Raw genomic sequence first — 25,046 nt, 5'->3', positions numbered from 1 at the left:
TAGTTCGATATAAAGAAACATAGATTATGGGGCTGGGAACCTAGTTCAGTGAGTGCTTTCACATGTATGATGTTCTGGCTTCAATCTGATACCCTATAAGAACAGAAGAAGGAAGGCATGTGTAGGACATAGATATGGAGACAGAAGTTACCAACAACTGCAAACCCATATTGTTAATTTACATTATATAAAATTTAGTGCCTGATAAAGCATTCTAATTGAGTCATCCTGTTATATTAGCAAAAAATATGATGAGCTGGAAGCTTTCTGAAAGTTAGTTTTCAGTGCTAACTGAGCTTTTTAGAGTGTCCTTCGTTTTTTGGGAAGTCTATCTTTGGTGCACAGAAATCACCACCAGATAATAGCATTTTAAAAACTAATGAGCTGGTTGACTCTTCAAGTTGACAATACTCCTTGTGCCTGGTTGGGTGACTGCATTCTGTGGATGATCATACATGCTCTGATATCTAATTCCCATTCTACTGACCATTGCTATGGAGTCACTCATCCCAACACTCATCCCATCCTCAGCACCAGCCATTTTATTGTTATCTCATGCTTCTGTGGGTACAGCCAAGCCCAGCCAGGCTCACGTTGCCTAAGATTTCTGTACTGATGGGGCTCCTTGAGGCTAGCCCACCCAAATAACTGAGGATTCATTCTTGAATACAGTGCAACAGTCACTTTTTAAATAATAGGAGGAGGGAGAAAAGGAAGGAATAAGTAGAGAGAAAGCCTCAAAGTTTGGCTGTACAGGGACAACAGTGAGCTTATGAAGGCAGAATGAGTGCAGATGTTAAAAGCAGGTGATTTTAAAAAAGGGACCTCGTGGCTGTCCCTTCACAACCAATCCTTTCCTTGCAACAGACACTTACTTTGATTATTAAAGTATGCACTATAGATCTAAAATGTCAAATATGTTTGGGTATCTATAATATGTAGTATTCTAATTTAATATGTATCTGAAGTTTTCTCTGGTCTTGCTCCGCCCCACAGACCCCACAGCCACTTATAAAATTATCACTCAGAAGCTTATATTGATTAAAATTGCTCGGTCATTAGCTCAGGCTTATTGCTGACTAGCTCTTACACTTAAATTAACCCATAATTCTTATTTATGTTCAGCCACATGGCTTGGTACCTTTTCTCAGTTCTCCCTTCACATCTTGCTTCCTCTGTGTCTGGTTGGCGGCTCCTGACTCAGTCTTCCTCTTCCCAGAATTCTCCTTGTCTGTTTATCCTGCTTATATTTCCTGCCTGGCTACTGGCCAACCAGTATTTTATTTATCAACCAATAGGAACAACACATTCACAGCATGCAGAGCACCATCATCCATCATTAATATATTTGGCAAAGTATTATAATAGTGTAAATTGAATGATTTGAATTCAGATATCTGGGTTATTGTTGGGGTTCAGCCCTGACCTATTGAAGGGTCCTTTGAAGCAGGGAGTGCGGAATTGAGAAATAATAGGAAGAAATATAAACATAGATGGAGAAAAAGACAGAGACATAGGATAGCTTTTGGAGGACCTGGGTCAGTACTCAGCAGTCTCAAGTTTATTCATGATGGGCTTTTATATATCAGCAAGGGGAGGAGCAAAACACCTCCCCCTTTCAGGGTTGAGGTATAAAGTACCACCAAGTGTAGACCCTTCAAAACACCTTGTAACCACACCCCTGGCCAAATCATCCTATTATGCAGCTGCTGGACAAAGCAAGCTCAGACTTTCTGACCTTGAGTAAGGCCTTACTAGGGAGTCTCTCTGGGCCCCCACAGGTTATAATTAATGAAATCTGAAGCTCCTAGAAAATTTAGTAGTAAGATTGCATCTTACAAATCATATCTGCAAAACTGCTTGCACAATTCTTACAGGTGCTAAAACATTCTGAAAATGTAAACTACATAGTCCTGAATAAATACTAAATTCTATTCTCCCCTTTAGTTTCTTTATAGACTGGCTAAGCCAGCTGTTCTCAAAAAGAATTCTGTGCTGTACTGGTGTTAATAAACATTTGGTGTTTACATTTATTCATTCTACTACTGTGGAATCAGTTACCTGAATCTTGGCTCAAACACCTAAAGTTTCCCAGTGTTCTATGTGCCAGGCATTCAGGGAGGAAGTCCCAGATCTGTAGAACCTCCAGGAGGATCGTGTAGTAAAAAAGATGTGGAGATTCACAGGGTTTGGCGAAAAGTTGAAACATCTGCAGGAGTAGTGAGGAAAGCCATGTGCATTCTCAGATGCTGCAACTGGGTAGTGGTATGGATAGGAATTAAGTAACTGAACGCCAGTCATCGGGGATGCAGAGAACTTGGGCAGCCTCTCAGGATGCAGCTCTGAGTGTCTTGCATTGCCTGAAGAGGATTACAGTGTTGATCAAGGTGCACTGCTTGGTGGGTCTTGTCAACTTTACCTCTGACTTGTGTTAGGAAAGCAAAGTAGTAGGGCAAGAACCCATAGCAGCATGAATTCTGAAAGGGTCATAGAATAATAAACCAATATACCTGTTACAAGGCTTTCCCCTAAATGCTCATTGATTCAATAATTTATAAGAGTGTAATTCAGAATATGGATATGAAAATAATATCCAATGAAAGTTTATCTTTAACCCAGACATCATGTCATTAATACTTTAAACCTCATTATGGCATTATAATTGGACTGCCACATCTTTCTTCTTGTATGGAGAGATTGGAAAAAATTCTGACCTGATATCATCCTTTCACAGTGTTGATCTTCAGTATCCCAAAATAGTCTTACTAGGCTGTATATATCTAAGAAAGTAAGTAAGTTTATATCTCACTGTGACTCATTCCCTGCAAGGTTTTGAAGATGAGGACTCAGATTTTGTTTTCTTCTGAGTAGAATTCAGTATAAATCAGTCTTTTTAAAAGTGCATGGTGAGTTCTAGAACTGAACTAAATATTTTAGACATTAAATCTCATTTACCTGTAAAACCACTGGATGTGTTAGGAATCATCTCTTTGAGATGAATGGCTTAAAGCAGTGGCTTAGCAATGGTACCTGATTCCAGTTGGAGCCTTTGGTCAGGTCTGTCCGAAAAGGTCCCCTATGTTGGTGACTGTTATTCCTGGCTGTCACCTTAGAGAAGGATTCTGATTTAATACTTGTTTTACTGTCTAAGGTTTCCATAATTTGAGTCAATTTTGTGTTAAAAACATTGAACATCATCATTTAATGCAGAAATTCTCAACCTGTGGGTTGTGACCCCTTTGTGGGTTGAACGGCACAGGGGTCACCTAAGACCATTGGAAAACATAGGTATTTACAGTACAGTACATAACAATATCAAAATTACAGTTATGAGGTAACAATGAAAATAACTTTTTGGTTGGGGGTCACCACAACACAAGGAACTGTATTAAAGGGTCACAACATTAGGAAGGTTGAGAGCTATTGATTTAATACATCCAACATGCATAAATAAAAACAAATTTGTACATGATTTGAAATATAAAATATATGAACTTGAATACTTTGCCTTATGTTTAGTGATTAAGTAGATAATGATTGATACTTAAAAATGCAAGAGCTGTGCAATTATTAAAGCTTCTGCCTCACTTTTCTTAGGAAATTAACCCTTATACTTTAAGACCTTTAGTCCTTTATCCCAAGTTGATTTTCTTGTTTTATTGTGAACATATTTTACAGACATCCTTTTCCTTGGTAGGTGTATCTTTACCCAGTAAGGTCGTAGATAATCAAGGGCTTCTGGAGTGGGGCCAATATGGATTTGAACCTGCCTGTTGAGGAGGACTGTACCCAAAGATTAGCAGAAGGCAGTGTGATAAAAGTTCAGATGGAGTGGTGCCTGATGTGTTAGGAAGGGGGAGATGCTGCAGAGTGTGGTCCATACATACTTCATGGAAATTGTGAGCTTCCATTGTCCAGTGTGAGGTAGATCGAAGTCTTTCTTCTCCAGAAGATAAGCATATATGTCTCCAGTGGATAGATCTGGGAAGGTAATGCAGAAAGAAGTCTTGCCATCGTGTGACTGAAGTGGAGGGAAGACAGACAGCTGCAGGGTGGCAGGGGTGGGCAGGAATTCAGACAGTGTCCAGATGTGGAGGATGAAGAATGTGGGAGCTTTTTGTTTTTTGCAAACTCAGGGCACTGTGGTGAGAATCTAAGGAAGTTCAGTAACTGGGACCACCGTGCACCAAACACAGAAGATGTGTAGGCCATGTCCAGGTTCTCAGCTCAAGAGTGGATTCTCTATTTTCTGAATGACCTGGTTCCCTTCTTGCTTTTCCTCTTTTTCTACAGATTATCTGTGAAGGTTTTATTGGTGTTGTACAGACCAGCATTAAAATACTGATTTCCACGTGTTTTAGTTTCATTATTGATTGGCAGCTACCATAAAAAGAGTAGATCCTTAGGAAAGGAGTAGACCTTCCAGGAAGACTAGGTTCACTTTGTGCTGACTCTCCCTTTCACCAGCCCAACCATGGACCATGGGACTATGATTTTTTTCTCCTCCACTGTGTTTTATTTTTATTAGCTCCATGAGAATATATAACTGTAATTTGCTAGATTCTTTTAAAATCAGTAGCTGGTCAGATACTGTCTTTGTTAGGAAAACACATGAATTAAAATCTATGGCTCGCTGGAATCTTTTACAAGGAAATCTATATATATATATTTTTTGCTGCACTAGCAGTCTCTTTTTAGTAAGAAATAAATTTAGATAAATAGAATTTATAACACTTTTTCAGTATTGGATTGAAGCACAGTTGGATGTTGCCCCAGAAATGAAAGTCGTGTCTGGAGGATTTTTATAGAGGGGCTTGCATCCTACCTCTTGTTTATTTCCAAGAATTAATTTTTCTGGTGATGTAAGATATAGGAATCTGATCTTTGTGGAAGAAATATGTTGTGGTAGCAATAGAAAAACAGTGAAGACCTTTTTGTTAAAAACAGCATCCAATGCAAACAGATCTTGAGTGGATATAGTGTCACACTTCTTTGGATTGATCTTAAGATATGTTACAAATTGAAGGTATAGACCGTTTGCCCATGTTGGCACACACTGGCCTAAGTAAATAAACTGAAGGAAAAGAATACATTTGACACAGTGGGAAAAAATTCTAACATAGACTGATAGGACATTCTGCTGGGGAATTATTGATGGTTTTCTTGATGGGAGGATCATAGTGTGATGCTCTAAGCCTCTCAGAGATTCGTGTTAACATATTTACAGGTGAGGTAGTGCCTTGGATTTGTTCTAAAAGTACTGAAGTATTAAATGTCCATCAACAGATGAATGCATAAAGAAAAAATGTGCTGTGTATACATAATGGAGTTTTATTTAGCCACAAGGAAGAGCTAGAGTTATGTCATTTTCAGGAAAATAGATGAAAACAGAGGTCATGATATTAAGAGAAAAAAAAAACCAGGGTCAGAAAGACAAAATACCTCCCTTCCCTCGTGTGGAACCTCTGTTTTACACACACTAGCATGAAAGCAGAAGGGGATGAATAGGTGGGATGGGAAAGGATAGGGGAGTGTGAGGATGTGAGAGGTGCCCCTTTAAAACTCAACACCTTGGGCAGTGAATGCACAGTAGTAAAACAGTAGTGTGTCAGGATGAACTATGGTTTATAGATAAAATCAGAGTTCCAGAGTATTAGTAGGTGGAAATGTGTGGTTCATTTTATTTTCGCCTTCTGTGCATTTATGAGTGTTCCTTTTAAAGCCAAAAGTTTATGTTTAAGCCAAGTGAATGTTGTTCCGTAAAGAGCAGGATGTGCGAGGCTTGGTTCTATTGGGTTGGTGATAATTCCATGACACCTGTCACTCTTCCAGCCCGTTGGGTTATAGCATTTGTGCTTCTCTGATCCAGTAGTTAAGGAAGGTGCCTGCCTGACTAAGCAAATGCCCTGTGCTTAGGGGAGAGTAATACTGTGCCATCCAGGAACATGGAGCCTGCTCAGAGGCTTAAGCCTCGAGTTAGAAATGGAAACAACAGAGATTCCTCATCTCCTGGCAGTTTTGTAACTTAAGTGGATGAACATGGGATGAGAGCTTGGGTAGAATGATCAGTAGAGTGATTGGGAGAGAGTAGAATTTAAATATCAGGCATGTTTCTGCAGGTAGATGTCACGGTGCAGTCACTGATTCTTCTTACCAGTTCAGACTTGTGCTAGAAACACAACCCTCCTGTTTTTTGAAGCCACGGTATCCTTCATCGATGGGTATCAGTCTGAGTGGGTGTGTGCTTTCTAACCTCACACCTGACACTCTGCCCTTCGCAGACACCAGGCAGGCTAAATGAGTTGGTTACAATGGGAAGTGATCTCGCTGAGGCAGTATGGGCTTGTTTGCTTCTTTGAGTTATCCTCAGTATGACAGGATGTTACTACATCAGCTCAGAGGCAGATGGGCCCATCTGTTTCCACCTTCAGCTCTGCTGTTACTTGTATTTAGAGCTGGGCCCTTCCTCATAGGATCTTCAAGTGCTTAGAAGATGGCCCATAGTTATCTTGACATCAATTGCTACTTTGCTCAAGCAGGTAGAATAAATTAGGTCATTCAAGCTCCCTGTTCTCTAGTTTCTGTTAGTGATTTCCTGACAATGAGATGATCTGTGAATGCAAAGGACTGTAGTTGTGTAAGGATGTGATGACAGTGGACCTTCGAGTCTCAGTGTTAGGTAGGTTGGTGCAGAACTGTCTTGTGGCTTGCTTTTTACTAGGATTATTCATTCATTATATTTGTTCATTTGGTGACGCTTTCTTGCGCCTGTGATATCGTGGTGTGTGTGTGTGTGTGTGTGTGTGTGTGTGTGTGTGTTGGTCCTTCACAGAGCTGGGCTTTCTGTCCACACGGCATCTGTCAGTGATGTTGGGTCTGTGGATCATGGCTATGAAGAGCAATGAGGGTTTGGGGAGCTGATGTAATAGGGACTTCTTAACTTCCTTGCTCCCTATATCCCTTTGGGTGTTCTGTGATGGTCTCTTACTGGGCTTCAACATTCCTCTTTTGGGAAAAATGTGGGGGAAATATGTAGAGAAGTTTGAGTATAAAGCACAGTTTGAGCAGAGTTTCCTTTGAGCAGCAGACAAATAATGTTCAATCAGGAAATATCTATTTAGATGACACTAAATACAAGCAATTGCAGTCCCCCAGAGCCTGTTCCTTTCCAGATCCAAATTTTCTTACATTCCAGAATACTTTCCCAGTTCCTTTGTAATTCTTTAACAAGTGCCAGCTTAAACCAAACCAAACCAAAGCAAACCAAACCCAGAGTCCATTACTTTGTAGAGTACTGTGGATGCACACACATCCAGCTCCTTACCAGTGAGAAATTGTGAGGTAGAACACTAATAAGTACGAACTGTGTCATTAACTACATTGCTTTTTTATTTTGTAAACTTTAGTATTAAAAAACCTTGAGGTAAATAAAAACACCAGAAGGATATTTTCATTACCAAATAAATTACCGTTCTCATATGGTAAGTTGTTTTGATAATAGTTTTACTCACCGGAGCACGTCATTTGCGATACCTGTGAGGTCTTCATTGTTGAAACCGCTGAGCAGAGACCAACAAATAAAAATGGCGCAACTCCTGAGTTGTCATGGGGTAGCAGCAGATGCCAGTGAAAACTTGATGTTCTTGTTCTGACCCCACCGTCAGGAGGTCAAGCTGTTGGGGACCTCATTCATTTCACTTGTAGTGCTTGGGAAGGGGGCGCTCGAGTTCACTCCCTGTGAAAGTCCGTCTTTTATTTCTGTTTTACATACACACTACTGCAGTGTTTGGAGCAATGATTTCTTTTTTAGAAGGTTTGTAATTTCAGTTTTTAAATCCTTACTTTTTGACTCGAGTGTATACACCTGCTAGGTAAAGAAGGCCTAGTGCGTGTTTCTTCCCCGCACATGGTGGCCCTCTAGCAAAGCATTCTTGGGCTTGCTTCTCTGCACAGCTCAGTGGTTTCTGATTGGTGACTGGAGAGGGAAGTAGAGAAATCAGGGAAGCCCCCTCTCCTCCCCTCTTTCCCCTTTGGCATCACCAGGGCCCTGGCTGTGTGTGGGAGGAAGGTGTTGGTCAGCATGTCTGAGGACTAGATAAGTCTTGACTAAATGCAAGAATCTGTCCACACAGACAATCTGCTGAGACCACAATCTCAGGCATTACCTTTGCAGTGCAAAGTTGGCATTTGGGACTTGAGATACTGTTCCATCTTATTTCCAAGTTAGTATAGAACAGAGGAGGGAGAGAGGAATGTTACCTGCTTGGCTGCTTGAAGCCCGGTACGTAGTGAAAAGGAAGCACCCCTTCCAACACAGTGGACCTCCCCACATCCTGCAAATGCCTTTACAAATAAATATGCAGGCTTACTTAGAAATTTGTATGTGTGCCACCCCCAAGTTCTTTTGCACATTGATGGGTGCTCTGTTCTCTCTTAGACTTTTCTACTAATTACATCCTGATGGTCAGCTTGATGCTTATAATCGGCTATGCACTGTTCTATACTATGGATGCCATGTTGATTTTACAGTCAGGGAACAACACGCTTCCTCTTGAACCTTACACCCCGATAAGCAGTGGGAAACTTGTGCTTCTTCAAGAGTTACGGATGGCCACTGCTTTCCATCTGTGTTTCATGGGAAGTAGCTGTGCCTGCGGACCTCTGTGTGAATGCCAAGGCTCGATTTGGGTCTTCCTGAGGGACACGTGCTGTGTAGTCTTTACTATTGCTATCAACTGACCTGGAATATACGAGGATTAAAACCTGAGACGTCCCTAGAGCAGTGCTTAGTAATTTTTATGAAGACATACTTTGGAATCCATGCGCATACATTATTATAAAATGTGTTTGGAACTTTGGGCTTTAGATCAGTTAGTAGGATGCTTGCCTATCATGTGCAAGGTCTGGGGTTCAATCGCTAGTAGTGCATAAATTGGGCAAGGTAGCCCACTCGGAAGATATAAGCAAGAGGATCAGGAGTTCAAGGTTGTCTTTGACTGCATAGGAAATATGAAGCTATGCAGTTTGTGTGAATGTATATGTTCAGAGTCAGGGTTCTTGGTAAAAATAGAGTGCCAGGACTGTTTTCTGTATATTAGTTTCCTGGTTTTGGATTTCATCTCACCAAATTAGTACACTGGGCTATCTCTCCAGAGTGTGTTCTTGGCCACTAGTCAAAAGCGGTTTTTGTTGTTGTTGCTTTTAGTTTTTTGAGACAGGGTTTCTCTGTATAGCCCTGGCCCTCCTGGAACTCAGAGATTTGCCTGCCTCTGCCTTCCCCTCAGGAACAGTGGAATTAAAGCCTTGTACCACCACTTACCAGCTTCAAAGCTCATTTTTCCCTCTTCTTGATGAAAGGTTTACTATAACTGGGTTGATTGTTGTCTTAGATTGAACATGGAGCTGTTTGAAGCAGTAACTAGCCCCTCGTCTTGATAGGCATCTTCTCATTGTAAGAATCTAGTCTCCAGTCTTCCTGTTACCTTAGTTACTTCTCATATTGTTTTCTCTGTGCATTTCCTTTTAATTTCCACTTGGGGATGTTACCATTTTCCACTAACAGAGAGCTAGAGGATGCGAGTGCTGACATTATTCTGCTGGGTAACGTGCCTTTTGTTTGTAAAGACCAGTAATGAGGCTGCAAGATAGAGCGAGTGGCTTCAGCCAGAGAAACAGAACCAGTAGGAGACCCAGAAAGAGATTTATTGCACAGAGTGGGCACATTCAACTGTGGGCTGATGAGGCCAGCCTGGATGCCACAGAGATGGCTGTCAGGGCAGGCTGGGACTCTGAGGCATGATAGAGGCTGTTAGAAGGCAATTTCTTCCGAGGAGTCCTGGCCTAGTGTGGAAGGCTTTTTCACCGATTGGATCAGGCCCAGCCAGTTTATCAAGGATAATTTCCCTCGTTTTGATTGTGGATTTTAATCACATGGACTAAATGCCTTCGTCGCCACACCTAGATTAGCTTTTGATTGATTGACTGTGGACCATAGTGTAGCCAGGCTGACACACGAGAGTAGAAACTGACCACCCCACCTTGCTTCTCGGTTTGCTGTTAGAACACTTCTGGTTCCAGTCCTTAGTTATACTGCCCTCTGGGCACTACAGTGAGCCTGCGGGCAGGATCAGCTTCCTTCGTTTCCGCCCTCGATTTCTGCATTTAAGTTCCCTTATAACTTGCTGCAGACGAGGCAGCTTCTACTCTGCTCCAGAGCCAAGCGCTATTTTCTCCGTTTCCTTGGGTTTTATGAGAAGGGCGTCTTCTTGATTTGTGTTATTTGTCGTACATTAGCTGAAGTTACATATCAGCTCAGCGCCCATTCCAGTGTGAGATTCAGCGGGAAAAGACAATGGCTGCAGCGTTGGATGCTGCTTTCAGGGCTGGTGGCGCTGTCATTGTTCTTTGTCGCCCTTCCTTGGAGAAATGCCATATTGGAGGACTGACTGATGGGATTAAAACAGAGTAAGAAGTCTAATTGCCTTTCTGCTCTGAGCTGTTTCTTCCAAAGAATTTCCTGCGTTCTCTTTGAATCCGCCACCCTTTCATGTTGGATTTCCAAAGTTACAAATTTCTTTTGTCACTGTCTGAAGAGCAACATTTATCAGTTTTTTTTGTTTTTTTGTTTTATTCTCACAGCAGAAAATGCTAAAGGATTATGAGGAAGCTTGCACGGTGCCCTTCAGTGTTTGGAACCGCTCACTATTAACTTGCCGACGTCCTCTGCTTCTGCCCAACCTTTCCTGATCACCTACAGGAAAACTCTCATGTCCTCGTCTCTGCTGCCCTTTATGCTCTAGAGAAAGGGGTGCCAAGTTTTCTCAGAGCAATATGAGCAGTGGTTTAAAAGGTGTTAATAGGAATCACTGAAGATAAGGGCCAAGATTTAGCAGTAGCCGCTTATCTCTGATTAATAGCGGTACGTTTTTTCCTTCTCGGTGTTTCAACATGCAATAACATGGTCAGATGGAAATAATTTGTAAGTGTGAATTAAAATGGGATTTCATGGGCCCAGCATGTCTACAGTTGGAAAAGGCTACCTGAAAGCCAAGTATGGTCGGGTCTGCTGTCGGCCTAGTGAGGGTTATCAGATACAACTTACCGATCTTTAAAGAGTCACAGTGTTCAGGAGGGAAAATGAAATTGAAGAGTTACTTCATCAGTTCTCACCTTGATTATTCATTTCTGTGTGCCACATCACCATCAATGTCGGGGCCTTAGGCAAAAGCACTTCTTTTCGGAGGTCTCCTGTTTTTCCATGGTCGGGGATTAGGGAAAGCCTTGGCTTGTTGCTGTCTGGCTTCATACAGCGGCAGTTACATGGGGGCCTCATCTAGACTGTTGGGAGCCCAGAGGCTGCAGAGCACACAGGGTTTTGGGTGATACTTGAGCCCCTTGACCACAGGTATTCCAGTGACCACGGTGAAGTTGTGTGTATGAAGTCATAAGTAATACATTCACATCAACATCACCTTTTCTGACCTGCCTTCAAAGCCCTGCTGCTCAGGACTGCTTTGCTGTCAGCCCTGTGTGGTGCACTAACCTACTCAGATTTAGGCAATGGTGCTGGTCTCCAGTTAAGTTACCCAGGGTTCCCTTGAACTCACTTCGTAGCTTAAAGTAGCCATCTTCCTGACAGCCTTAGCCTCCTGAATAGCTAAGATTATGCTTCTGGTTTTGCACTCTATTTTTTGATAGTGGAATGATGTGATTCTAGAAGAACCCATAGGACTGAAAAAACAAAAACAGTTATTATGGTTTCTTTGGGGGTAAAACAATCTGCTCTCCATCTGTCTTCTGGCCATAACAGTTTACCTCTCTGGGTATATAAAATACAGCCACATATTTGTAAGACCTAGAACCTCCAAAAGTCTTACTTTATCACATCAGGCTCAGCCTCAAATAAAGGCCTCATCATCCGAACTTGGTCTGAGTATAGAGGAGGCTCTTCAGGATCAGTTCCATGGCTCTAGCTCCTTGAGCTCTGTTGTGAAGACCTCTGAGCTAGAGGGAAATGTATTTGCTTCCCACACACTACAAATCCACTATGGAGGCAGGCATCCTATAAGCTTGTCCAAAAGTGGGAAAGAAGAAGCACATAGCTGTACGACAACTTTGGAATCTCCCAGGTTCCTGGTGCCACATCCTCTTTTACTGTTTTATGGGGCATTCAGATCCTCTTTTGGGGTTCTCAGTTGTGTTAAGTGCTTTGTGTATATAAAAGATTCAGTGTTTTGGAGCCCAGTAGCTTCTCAGTAGCTTCCTGTTGGCTAGTTTGGGTACCTGAAGGGCTCCATTCCATGCTTGGGTACTGAATGGCCCCACTGCATGTTGGGTGTCTGAAGTGCCCCATTGCATGTTGGGTGTCTGAAGTGCCCCATTGCATGTTGGGTATCTGAAGCTCCTCTTTCATTCTGTACTCTTTATTTTAGTCCAACCTGGTAATATTTTGTAAAAACACCAAGAAAACAAAAACAAACCAGCCAGAACTGTGGGTTTTCTGTGAATTGCATTGGCTTCATCCCCTTTCACAAAGCCAGCACCTAATTTGCTTTGTTTCCAGGCTCCTTGTGCCATGGCAATGGGACAATGCCTTTATGGGTCATAAAAACCCTGTTCCTTACTGTAGTGGTGCCACATGTCAAGGTCTCTAGAAGGCCCTAGGCTCCTTGGAAGGTGTCTGTGAGGGAACACCTTGGCTCTTTCTGAAGCCTTGACAAAGGCCCCTACAGTTCCACCTTGGGCTTGATCTTACTCTGAAGTCATTTCTTGGTGTGGGAACCATTTGATGCCTGAAAGAGTTGGAAATGAGAACTCATCTTAGATTTAATAGTTTGTCTCTGAGCTCATCTCTCTCGGCTCACATTTTGTCATCTGCAGCGAGCAGAATCCAGGTGTGACTCTGGGTGTTGTGCCCGGAAGTCTCTTTAGCTGGAGCGCTTAGTTCAGTATGTGCATTTCAATTTCCCTCTTTGCTGTAGCTGCCAGTGGCATCGCCTCAGACTGTCTTCCTTCCCTCAAGCTTCCCGTAACACGTTCCCTTTAAGCTTTCATAAAAGACTATTGTAGAATAATTGTTTAAGGTGTGTTCCTTTTGTTTATGTTGCATTTGTTTAACTCTGTGCAGCTATGTTACTGTGCTTGTCTAATAAAGAGCTGGCCACTAGCAAGGCAGGAAAGAGAGAGATAGGCAGCCCTGGCAGGCAGAGAGAATATATAGAAGGAGAAATCTGTGAGGAGGAAGAAGTAGCCAGAGGAAGAGGAGGACTCCGGGGGCCAGTCACCCAGCTACACAGCAAGCCGTGGAGTAAGAGGAAGATTTACAGAAGTAAGAGGACTGGAATAGCCCAGAGGCAAAAGGTAGACTGGATAAGTTAAGATAAATAAAGCTGGCCGGAAACCAAGCCAAGCTAAGGCTGGGCGTTTATAAGTAAAAATATGCCTCTGTGTGTGGTTTATTTGGGAGCCCCCCCCCCCAAAAGAGAAAAAATAACCACCAACAAAAAACCTTTTCTATGAGCTCCCACCAGCTTGGGTCAGCTGTCTCTGTGGTTTTCCCATCATGATCTTAACCTCCTTTGCTCCTGTGATTCCCTCCCCTTTCTCTTCAGCTGGAGTCTAGGAGCTCAGCCCAATGCTTGGTTGTAGATCACTGCATCTGCTTCCATCAGTTACTAGATGTAGGTTCTATGGTAGCAATTATGGTAGTCACTAATTTGCTTAATAGGGGAAGGTAAGTTTAGGCACCCTCTCTACTATTGCTAGGAGTCTTAGCTGGGGTCATCCTTGTGGATTCCTGGGGATTTCCCTTGCACCAGGTTTCTCCCTAGCCCTCCAATGGCTCCCTCTACTAACACCCTCTGAATGTGGGTGACAGTTATGTGGCTAGATCTGTTTGGGGAGTCCCTGGTAGTAGGACCAAGACTTATCCCAGGTGTATGAAGTGGCTTTCTGGAACACATTCCCTAGAGTGGGATACCTTGCTCATCCTTGACATGGGTGGGGGGAAGGGCTTAGTCCTGCTTCAACTTAGTGTGCCAGACTTTGTTGACTCCCCAAGGAAGGTCTTACCCTCTCTGAGGAGTGGATGAGGGGGTGGAGGGGAGAAAGGGAGGGAGGGGGAACAAGGATTGGTATGTAAAATGAAAATTTTTTAAAAATAAATTTCAAAAAAAGGGAAAAAGAAAACAAACAAACAAACAGACAAAAACCCACCTTTCCTAAAACAAGAGTAGTCAAGACCTGTTACTTTGTATTGTAACTTGGAGAGGGCTCGCCTTGACTTGGGAGTCTCTTGGCAGTTGTCAGCTCTGATGGAAAGGTCTGTGTTGTTGTTACTTCACTCTTTACTCTTTGGGGCCTGCCACCCAGCTCCCAAATAAATACAGGGAGGCTCATTCTTACTTACAAATGCCTGGCCTTAGCTTGGCTTATTTCTAGCCAGCTTTTCTTAACTTAAATTATCCCATCTACCTTTTGCCTCTGGGCTTTTATCTTTCTCTGTTTCTGTATATCTTTTCTTTACTTCTTTCTCCATGGCTTACTGTGTAGCTGAGTGGCTGGCCCCTGGAGTCCTCCTCCTTCTCTGGCTACTTGATCTCTTTTTCTCCTAGATTTCTCTTCTTATTTATTCTCTCTGCATACCAGCCTCACCTAACCTTTCTCCTGCCTACCTATTGGCCATTCCACTGGTTATTAGACCAATCAGGTTTTTTAGATAGACAAAGTAACACAGCTTCACAGAGTTAAACAAATGCAACATAAAAGAATGCAGCACATCTTTTCATCATTAAACAAATGTTCCACAGCATAAACAAATGTAACACATCTTAAAATAATATTCCACAGCGCTGTGTTGCTGCTGTTTTTGAGTTACTCAGTTTTGGGTGATTTGTAGGTATCTGCAGTGACTGGGGCAGTTAGCATACTGATTGCTTCCGACGGCTGCCACTCTCAAGGCTCTCTTCCCCCTGCCATCTAAAATATTTTTTGTTGTTATTCATTGTCTATGAACTCCAAATTATCTGCTGGGCTATATAACAGAGGCTGTGAACTCATAAACCAAATTTGTCCTGCTGATATAATGTATTTTTAACTATTCTTTATAATACATCCTTAAGTAAAATAGAATTACATCACTTTACCCCTTCCTTTCCTCCCCACAGCCTCTCCCAGGTACCCTCCATCCAACCCCTTCGATTCCCTTCCTCACTCTCAAAATGATACTCCCTTTTTCTTTGATTATTTTTGTTTCACATATTTGGATGGATATGTATACAAAAATGTATGAATACAGCCTGCTGAATCTGTTTTTGTTTGTGTGTATATGGTTTCAGGGCTAATTACCTTGTATTGGATAATTACCTTGTATTGGCTCATCCCTGGGAGAATCTAATTCTCCCTCTTCCAACAGTTATTATTTGGCTGTAGTTCTCTATAGTTCTTTATCTGGGGTAGGACCTCACAAAAATCTTCCCCTTCCATGTTATCATGTCTATTAATATAGGCAATGTCGTGGTCTTGTTTATGCAGCCAGTTTCTAGGAGAGAATGTTGCACAGTAGACTTTTGGTATTCTGGTTCTTACAATCTCCACTGCCCCCTGTGTGATGTTCTCTGAGCAATAGATGCAGAAACTGTGATGTTGATGTATCCTCTGGGGCTATTGCCTTTCCTTTGTGCACATCACATACTTCCTAACCCTTGAGAGACTGTTGTCTTGTCTTGTATAACCTGGTCTTCTAGGGTTTCTATCTTGGTATAACATTCATCATTTATGGAAACAATTAATTCCTCCTCCTCTTTGGACTGTGATTTAAGAAGAGATACAGGCCCTTATTCCTATTTGATCTAGAATTTGGTAGAAAGATATTCAATAAAACTTGGTTGACTGGATAAATAAAAAAGTGATTTGTAATAAGGCCAAGGGAAGTTCTTTTCCCTGAGGCAGTATACAGTTTGATTGGTAATTCACCAAAAATAATAAAGAGTAGAATGATGTAATCATGTAGGCAGAATTACAAATGGGAGGACCAGAGAAGCTTCCTAGATTAAACATCATTGGAGAACATGGGAAGACAGGTCAGGCCAAGGTGCATATCATGCATGCATGAAGTAGCAGAGTCAAGAAAGTATGCAATTCGTACATACCCAGACTACAGAGGGATATAGTGGAGAATGAGTCCGGAAAATATGAACTTAGACCAGAATATGTAGAGACTTGAATGTTGAAATGTCTGAACTCATCCTATAGGCCAGAGTGAGAAAGTAATTGTATGTTCCTTGACACAATATGAAGGCTAACATGGGTGAGAAATCAGGGGCCTGGAGATGAGTTAGTAATTGTGTAATAGTCAAGGTAACATCAACGTTGAAGGAGACACTGGCAGTACATCGCAGTTGAGGAAGTAAAAGTTGCAAAATGCATTATTTGACAGACCTGGCTGTGAGGAAAAATTAATTTTATTAAGAATATCACCTTTCAGGTCTTGGGTGTTTATGGTGAGGTGCAGGGATCATGTTGGGAGCTTTAGGTGATCATGCCCTTTGACCCCCATGGTGGACATGGTGAATGTTGCCATGAGGGAAAAATCTAGAAGTCTTAACATAGACAACACTGAGGAAGTGTCAGAATGAGGCTGGGAGTAGAGGGTTCAGAAATTTAATTTTGAGGCATTACTAAGATGTTCATATCCAGCCATGTTCGTGGAAATCAACACTAAGCCATGCTGTGCTCTAAAGCTGCCCTTCAGTGTGGGAGGGGAAGCTGTGGGAAAGGCTTTGGGACTCACGATCACACTGTTTTGTGACAATGTATAGTGGGGAGGGGCAGCCACGTTTATGGTAAAGACAGAACAGGGTGCAGCCATGGGCAGAAGAGGGTAAAAGATGGAGCACACACACAGGACTGAGAGAGTTTGAGGTAAAGGAATGGGTGCGGTGATGCCTGCAGGATGGCTCAGATATACAGGCTGACCCAGTGTGTCTTCTCAGAGTAGGGGAGTGTGAGGCAGGACGAGGTGCAAGCATCATCGTGAGTGAGCTTCAGGTCCTGTGTGATGGCAGACAGGAGAGGACAGAGGGGGCGGGGCCCGGGAGCCAGACCGCACATGCTGGACCGCGATGCTGGGAGACAGTGTTCAGACAGGGCTTGAGCCCTGGAGACAGTGAAATGTTTACTGCTGAAACCCTACCAAGTCTCGTTTTGTTGGCTAATTTTTGATAACTCAGAAGGCTTTTTGTTTGCTTGGCAGTGCCTCAAGTATGTTAAAAACAGCAATTAATTAGAAATGGTTTTAATTCTTCTTGCTAGTAGAATGATTAAAAATAGAAATATGCCTTGTGTTGCTTTCTGGGAGCTTTTCAGAGGAGCTTGGGTGGATGGAGGGGGGCTAGTCCCCTATGACTGTGGTACAGGGCAGAGTCAGGCACATGTTATGTCTTCAGGGGAAGAGAAGCTGAGTTTGGGCTTTTCAGTGATGGGGAAAATCATTTCAAGGAGGTTCCAAGGCCCAGTGTCTAGAGAGTTTTGTGGCAATGAAAAGGGTTGTTGATGGTGGTTGGTAAGTGGCTGGGCATGTCAGCTGGACACACATTCTTCTTTTGCTTAGCAGTGTGCTAGAGACATATACATCCATTTCTGTGATCAAGTGCCATATATAAGAGGTCTCTCTGGTGGCTCTCTTAGGGATTCCTGTCCTTCCTGATCTGGGATTAGGTATGATGTGTGAACTCATACTTACAGCGGCTGCCGCTCAGATGCCACAGGAACCATTAGAGCATTGTGGCCGCTTGTCCTACCATGATGCCCTCTTCCCCTGGCTGCTGTGTCCCAGATTTGCCATGGACACCTGCCCAGTGACCACTAGAACTGACCCACAAGCACCACTGCTCTTTTGTCTGTCCTTTTTTTGGCCCCACCGCCACCCTGGTGGGAAATTGGAACTTTGGTTCCTTTCTGTAATGGATTGTGGTCATTGTAGTGGAGATGAAAATTAAAGTCTCCCCCACCCCACACTGCCCATCTTTACTTTCCAAAGTCTTTTCCATGCTCCTAAGTCAGAAAGCCACTCGCAAAACTATGTGAAACTTAGGTACCTTGACTCTATGATGTAAACGTTGTTGCTTTGTCCTTAATAAACTCCCTTCAAGGACATAACGGTACAATGTATTTTTGTTCCTTTTTAGTAGCTGTTACTGTCACATGAACACAACATGAAACCTGGGTTTCAAATTTTACTGCAGTTTTATTCCCAGGAGTGAGCTGGTGACCACTGTACAGAAAAACTTGGGTTTTTTTTATTCTTGATACTGTTAAATCTACATTTTCCCTTTATAAGATTTGGAAAGTCCTTCATCCTTATTAAGCTAATGCATATACTTAGAGTTTATTCAACCAATAGTTGGCTACAGGCCGATCCTGTCATGCCTTTCAATATCTGGGGCAATAATCCTAGGCATTTTCTTTTATCTTTTTCCCTTTTAGCAAATAAAACTAAGACAGAAGCAGCTAGTGTTCTGCAATAAAGCAGACGTGGAGGGGAATGGGCATTCTAGTCTTTGCAGTTGGATTCTGCTGTAGAACAGAAAGTGACAGATCTCATGAAGGCAGCTTCAGGGGATATGGCACGGTCTATGTTCCAGAGTACAAATCTTTGAAGTTTCCAGGAGGACGAAGGTTCCTTTTGTGTAAGTTATTAAAGAATACTAAATTTATCAATGACCCTTGGTTTCTACAGTTCTTCGTAAAGGCAGAGTTTTATTTTGTTTTGTTTGGTCCATGGCTTTATTTGTTTTCTTACTTCTTAGTTGAAGATCTATTTTGCAATTGTTACTGCTCTAAATTCTTTCTTTTAGATATAGTCATTAGTAAATATCCCTCATCGTGATTAATGTTGCCAAGAAAGTTAATTGTATTGTATATGTCAGTGGAGAATTATTTCCTCTTCTCTTCCCCATTTCTTGGTGGTTTGGAAATGAGCAATCTGTTCTAAAAATCCTTAAGTGCATTTCAGCATTTATTTCTATAGTACTTTGCCAGCATCTATAAGAACCATTAAAACCACTAACACGATAATAGGATTTTTGCAGCAATTCAAAATCCAAGTGGAGGAAAACATCTATGCTAAGCATGGAGGTGGTGCACTGAGTATCTCAAAGGTGAATTTTTTTTGGAGTGATAAAAATGACTACATCTTTTAAAAGTTAATTGCAATTATGAATAACTTTTTAGTTCTTTTGAAATTTTCTGTTAGAGCTCAGATCTTTTAGAGCAGGCAGTCAGAGTTACATTCAGAGATTACACATGATAATCTCAAATCCAGGTCATCTCTTGAGTATGTGCTATGTCTTCATGTTTATATGACATGCATAATTCTTAAATTTAAAGTTTGCAGTGGTTCCTTTTGAGTTTGATATGGCTAAATGGTTTCTGTTGTAGAAAAATAGTCATTACATCACAGATATGTACATGCGTGCATGCGTGCGTGTGCGCGTGTACATGTATGTGTGGAAGCTAGAAAGTAATTATGGGTGTCATTTCTTAAGTGATGCCCACCTATTTTTTAAGACAGGATCTCTTCTGGCCTGGAACTACCCAAATAGGCTGGGGCTGGCTTGCCAGAGAGTGCTAGGGGTTGAATTTAGGTCTTTGTGATCACAAGGCATGAGCTCTGCCTGTCTAACTATCTCCCCTACCCCACAGCATAGACTTTCAAAGTCTTCATGGGGCATTTTTCTGGACAGCTTCTTTCTGATTTCAATGACTTTGGGAGAATGAGCGTCTGCGGTTTTCTTTCTTCCTGTGATTTCTGTCCTGACAGGTGTTTGTCATTGGGTCACTTTCTGGGCCTTCATCTCATTTATAAAATGAAGGGGTTGAACACATGGTCTCTGAGGTCCTTTTCCACTTGAAGTTCCTCTGAATGAGTGGATTACCCGCGTTTGTGTTCACACCGTGCTCATCTCTTACACTGCTTTGCTAAATTATGTCTAGAGTTGCTGTAGTCAGCAGCACTTTCTCTCTTGTCCTCTCCTTTTGAAAGCTTTTCCTTACGAACCATAGTACACTCGGAAAGCATGCCCTAGGGATTGTATCATACACTGACACCCTGCACCCCCAAATGCAATAAAGGAGGAATCCTGATTATGACCTAAACCATGGCCGTGCTGAGGATGATGTTTCATTCCGTCATTTCACAAGTTTCAAATGTGGAAGAAGTGCGTTAGGGATAGTCTCACGCTGTTTTGTTTTGCTTAAGTAGGTAGAACAGGATCCTGGGAATACGAGGTTGATGTCAGGATCTGGAAAAGAGCAAGGGGGCAGTGGAAGGGGGTTTGTTCAGTAGATGTAGGTGTTAAATTGCTGGTACTCTGGCCTAGTGGGGTTCATCAGGCACCCAGATTTCTCTGCCTTTACACAGTCAGCAGTGAAGTGTGCCTGGGTGCATTTCCTTAGGCAGTTTTGAAACTTGGCTCATGACTATGTGTGTGTGTGGTAACTAATAAAGTTTCTAAGTAAAAGTGAAAAATGCAGTCCATATTTAGTGGTTCATGAGTATGGTATTCTTAATGTTTTGTTCTGTATGTGAGACTAATGTGTTTCAAGAGTGAAAGAGCGTGGGAGTCTACAGGCTGTATGGTCTTTTGGAGTGTTACCTTCCTTCCAGTTGTCAGTGGATTGATAACCACGTAGGTTAGTTTTCTGTGTCTCATGCATGCGCTGTACAACCCAGGTAGCAGCCCCATTGAGTGCTGTGCACATCCAGCCAGTGAAGATGTGGCTTCTTTTGATTCAGGTACGGCGAGTTCCTGGGTCCAGTGGTCACCTCCATAAAACTGAAGATGGAGATTGGGAGTGGAGTGATGACGAAATGGATGAGAAGAGTGAGGAAGGAAAGGCAGCTGCCTCCCAAGAGAAGGTAAATGGCCTTGGCCACCACTGAGGAATCTGTGCACTGTGCTGGTGCAGTACGTCATGTATGCTAATGGACATATAATTGTTTTGCAGTCTCGAAGAGTAAAAGAAGAAAATCCAGAGGTGAGGAATGGCGATTATGTATGTATGTTTGGGGTATTTATCTATTCACTCCTTCATTCCCTCGTTGTGGCATCAGAGTCTGATCCATCTGGGAGACAGTTCTCAACATCTCATGGAGATGAGAGGGAAGACATATAGATTTCATTGGTTCTAATTCTGTCGGAGTCACCTTAGCCTTACCAGACTATGGCAAATTAACCTACTCTCTGAGCCTTTGCTCTCCCCAGTGGTATGGGATGATCATGGCACTTATGTGGTAGCCAAGAAAATTGGAAGAATCAAATGGAAAGCACTCAGTGGAATCCTTGGCCCTTACAGGGAGATAATTATTTTTAACTTGTGTTACACTATTAGAAAATACTGAAAGCATATAGGTAAAATTTGCCTTGTATTTTAATTCATGGGGAAAAAAAAATCAGACATTGAGTGGTCAAAACTCCAGGTTGAATGACTCTTGACCTTTACATGTGCTGGATGACTTAGGTAAGCAAGAAACGCTCTTAATGACTTCTCCGAGAACTGGTCATAGTTTTACTAAGATCAGATTTTACTTACTTCCTCCATCTGATTAATTATCCTTATGCCTAATGATGACTGTAGTATGCTAATACTCATAGATGAAATTTGAGAATATTTAAATAGCCCCAGTGTTTCACAGACGTAGGAATTAATATGTACCTTGATAAACCTCATTAAAGCAGGAAAACTTTGGCCTACAAGGGATACCCATCTAGCTTTTTTTAAATTAGCAGACATTTCCTTTGAGTAAGTGAAGTGCATCTTACCTGGAGTTTGAAGGAGCAGTAGCTAGCTGCACTTTTAGCAAAGCCCCAGCAGAGCCACAAGCCACTCTCTCCCCTGGCCTTTCTGACCACTCTGCTCTCTTCATCTCATCCTGGTGAAAGGTTCCTGCTGTGATTTTCTCAGCCCACCAAAGTTGGCTCTCCTTCGGATCCTGCCTTCTCTCCTTCATGCGTACAACATAAACATCCTCAAGGATGCTGGTCTCCACTATAGGAATCGTGGTGGAGCTCCTAAAATGGGACATAGTGGGTAACACTTTGTCTTGGGGTTTTAGAACACTCTTAGCTGGTTATAAAGCACTCTACCCTCTCTTGCCCATTTCCCACTGTGACTAGAGCAAAGCACAGAGTCCAGGGTGTTTCCATTTGCATCTAAGACTATCTCTAATTGAAAGCCTGAGCTTTGCTTAGATATAGAACAAGTGAAGATGTTTCAAGCACAATCATTGACTCAGAAAGTGTTGCAGCTCATTCATCTTTGACTAGAAAACTAAGGCAGTATTTTATTTATATGATTGTCCCCTTTACGTTCTGAATATACTACTGTGCATGCTTGTCAGTAACATGAATATCCAGGCACTGGAGAAAAAACATAAAACAGGTATGAATAGGCTATAATATTTATGCACTCAGAATGGGCATAAAAGATCATGGGACATAAGTAGTTGGAGCAAAAGCAACTTTGTTACTTCCCTGTTTAGACAGAGTGAGATGTGGCATTTTTATGGGTGCTTTGCTTATGAGAGGCTGCATGGCATCCTTGGCAGGCTAAGGTAGCACATGTAGATATCCCAGCATCTGCTGGTGAAGGTCAGGAAGGTCTGAGCAGGTGTTTTTTAGTGGGGTACTGAGGGAAAAGGTAGCTCTTGGGCTGCATCTGGAGGTTCTGCTTTGGAAAGAATTCCCAATATGGACTTTTAGGCTTTCAGAGTTAACACTAGTTATCATGAAAATCATAGCCCAGCACTTTGAGAAATTGGCCCAGTTTTTTAAAAATACGATCTTCTGGGAAACTTACCCACTAGTAATTAATAATTTGGAGCAAATGGATAATCGTCCTCTCTTATTTATCATCTTGTTCTACTTGGAGACAGAAGTCCATGGAGACCAAAGTTCATTAACAACAATACTAATATTAGAACTAGAGTGAATTAATTGATCAAAAACTGAACCCATACCTCATGTCTGCTTGGAACTGTGTTAGACACCATGGGATTTATGCACAGAGAGAATGCTTGCTTTCCAGGGAGCTTTTCATCTTTGGGAAGAGTGTCAAGGAAGGCCTGGGCAAGGACTGGCTTTTTAGGGAGTGTTTCCCAGCTCATAGATCTTATCTGAAATTTCCAGTTATTATACATTATCGATCTTTTGAGAAGTGGTTTGTGATTTCTTTTTGTCAGACTCTGAAGTAAGTACTTGTTGCATGATTCTGTCACTTGGCTTCACTTAATTTTCTATGTGAAAAACGAAGCTGATCTTTGGTTTCCTTTAACTGAGGAAGACGTTCAGCAAGGCTTGCATTTAAACAGATCCTTTTAAAAGCCACATATCGGTTACCTGATAGGAAAAGACTTACTACTCTGCCACCAAAATCAGAGCAGGCAAAACCTTGAAGAACATGAAGTGATTGATTCTTAGGGCTCAGCCCATAGGGTTAAACTTGGTCACTTACAGTTAGGTCTGGGCAACTCGGATTTTTAAAAAGCTTCTCACAGGACAAGGAAAACCACAGAAGTCACTCTCAATCCTGATGTATAGAATGGCATCCAAGGTTATGGGTGGAAGTTCCTGAAGTATCTGCCTGTCTGGAATAAATAAATAAATAAATAAATAAATAAATGAATAAATAAATAAATAAATAATAAGGCAAGGAAACATTTCACCAGTCAGCTGAAAACTTGTCTTTGAGCTAAGCAGACAAGCAGATGCTACAGGAAGGATGATGAAGGGTCTTGTCTAGAATATCTGTGAAAGCATCTCTTTGCTGGCTCCGCAATCTTACTCTCATCAGAACAGCTTTTCAGTGTGGATTTAGATCGAATTAATTTTACCAGGTTTAACTAGAGATTAGACATAATGTGAAGATTAAATGTATTTCTGTCGTGTGGTGGTTTTTAAAACTGCCACTTGCTCTTCAAACCGTTCCGATGGAAGGTGTTTCGGGGATGCTCCTCAGCTCTTGGTGTGCTTGCTCTAGACTGCTGTGAAAAGGCAGAGACAGGCTGACGCCTTCCCGAGTGTGTGATGCCGAGCCCTGTCTGTCACAGGCTGTGTGCAGCCTCGGTGTCCAGCCGCTGCCCGTTAGTGCAGGTGACTGCCTTCAAGAGTACTCGTGACCAAAGTTAGATTTGTGACCAGAAATCTACTGTGGCTTCCAAACATTCGCTTTCTGTTTTAGAACGATTTTCCATTTGTAGAAATGCTGCAAAGATGGCAAACTCCTCATGCAGTTTTTCTTTGGGTTATTTTTCATATAATCTGGGTGTATTTATTAGAATTCAAAAATGGATTCTGCTACGGTATTATCAGCTAGCTTCAGAATTCCCTTGGATTTCACTAATTTGAACACTAATGTCCTTTTCCTGTTCTATGGGGATGCAATCCACAAACACTGTATTTTGCTACAGTGTTACTGAAAACAGAAAAAGAGCAGGCAAGACTCCACTCTATCAGGAGGTGGGAAGCTGACAATGCTTCTTTTTTGTTTTGTTTCAGCTCTGTAGTGTTTACCTCTCTTTTACTAGGTCTGAGGTCTCCATCAGGGTCTATTTCCAGAAAGGTGTCCAACACCTTCTGGAAGGGTTTTCCTCCTTCCTTCCTGTCAAAATGCATATCCACTCAAGTACTCTTCTTCTAGCAAAATTGTTTAGAAAGAAAGCAATCCGGCACATTTCTGGATTGCTTTTCCAACATATAGCAATATTAAAACACTTCATAGTGACCTAACACCGTGTTCTGATACATTTTCTATATTGTTGATGGGCGATTGCTATCAGTCTTGTCGGCTTTCTTTTAGGGTTTCAGTGTAAGGAGTATGTGGCTGGGGTCTAAATTTGTAGGGTGAGTTCACAGTGGTGACAGTAGGACCTGAACTTGATTATGAGTGAATATATCTTATATAGGGGCTGTTTCCTCACACTGAGCACCCTTGCATGTTTGGAGGAGTTCCATATCCTGGTCCTGTGCCAGTGGGAGTAACTTCTTTAT

At 42.1% G+C, this 25,046-nt stretch overlaps 1 protein-coding gene across 6 annotated transcripts in view; it reads left to right on the top strand.

The window, feature by feature from the left end:
* Positions 1-25,046, top strand: part of Stk39 (serine/threonine kinase 39) — a 276,759-nt gene that overhangs the window by 145,739 nt on the left and 105,974 nt on the right. For all 6 annotated transcript variants that reach the window (XM_076569598.1, XM_006972377.2, XM_076569595.1 and 3 more), the window contains exons 11-12: positions 20,795-20,917; positions 21,007-21,036. In XM_076569598.1, the coding sequence (XP_076425713.1) occupies positions 20,795-20,917; positions 21,007-21,036 (153 nt within the window). The remainder of the gene's footprint in view (positions 1-20,794; positions 20,918-21,006; positions 21,037-25,046) is intronic.

This window comes from Peromyscus maniculatus, chromosome 4 (genome assembly GCF_049852395.1).
Source record: "Peromyscus maniculatus bairdii isolate BWxNUB_F1_BW_parent chromosome 4, HU_Pman_BW_mat_3.1, whole genome shotgun sequence".
Taxonomy (NCBI): Eukaryota; Metazoa; Chordata; class Mammalia; order Rodentia; family Cricetidae; genus Peromyscus; species Peromyscus maniculatus.
This window is presented reverse-complemented; position numbering and strand designations above follow the sequence as displayed.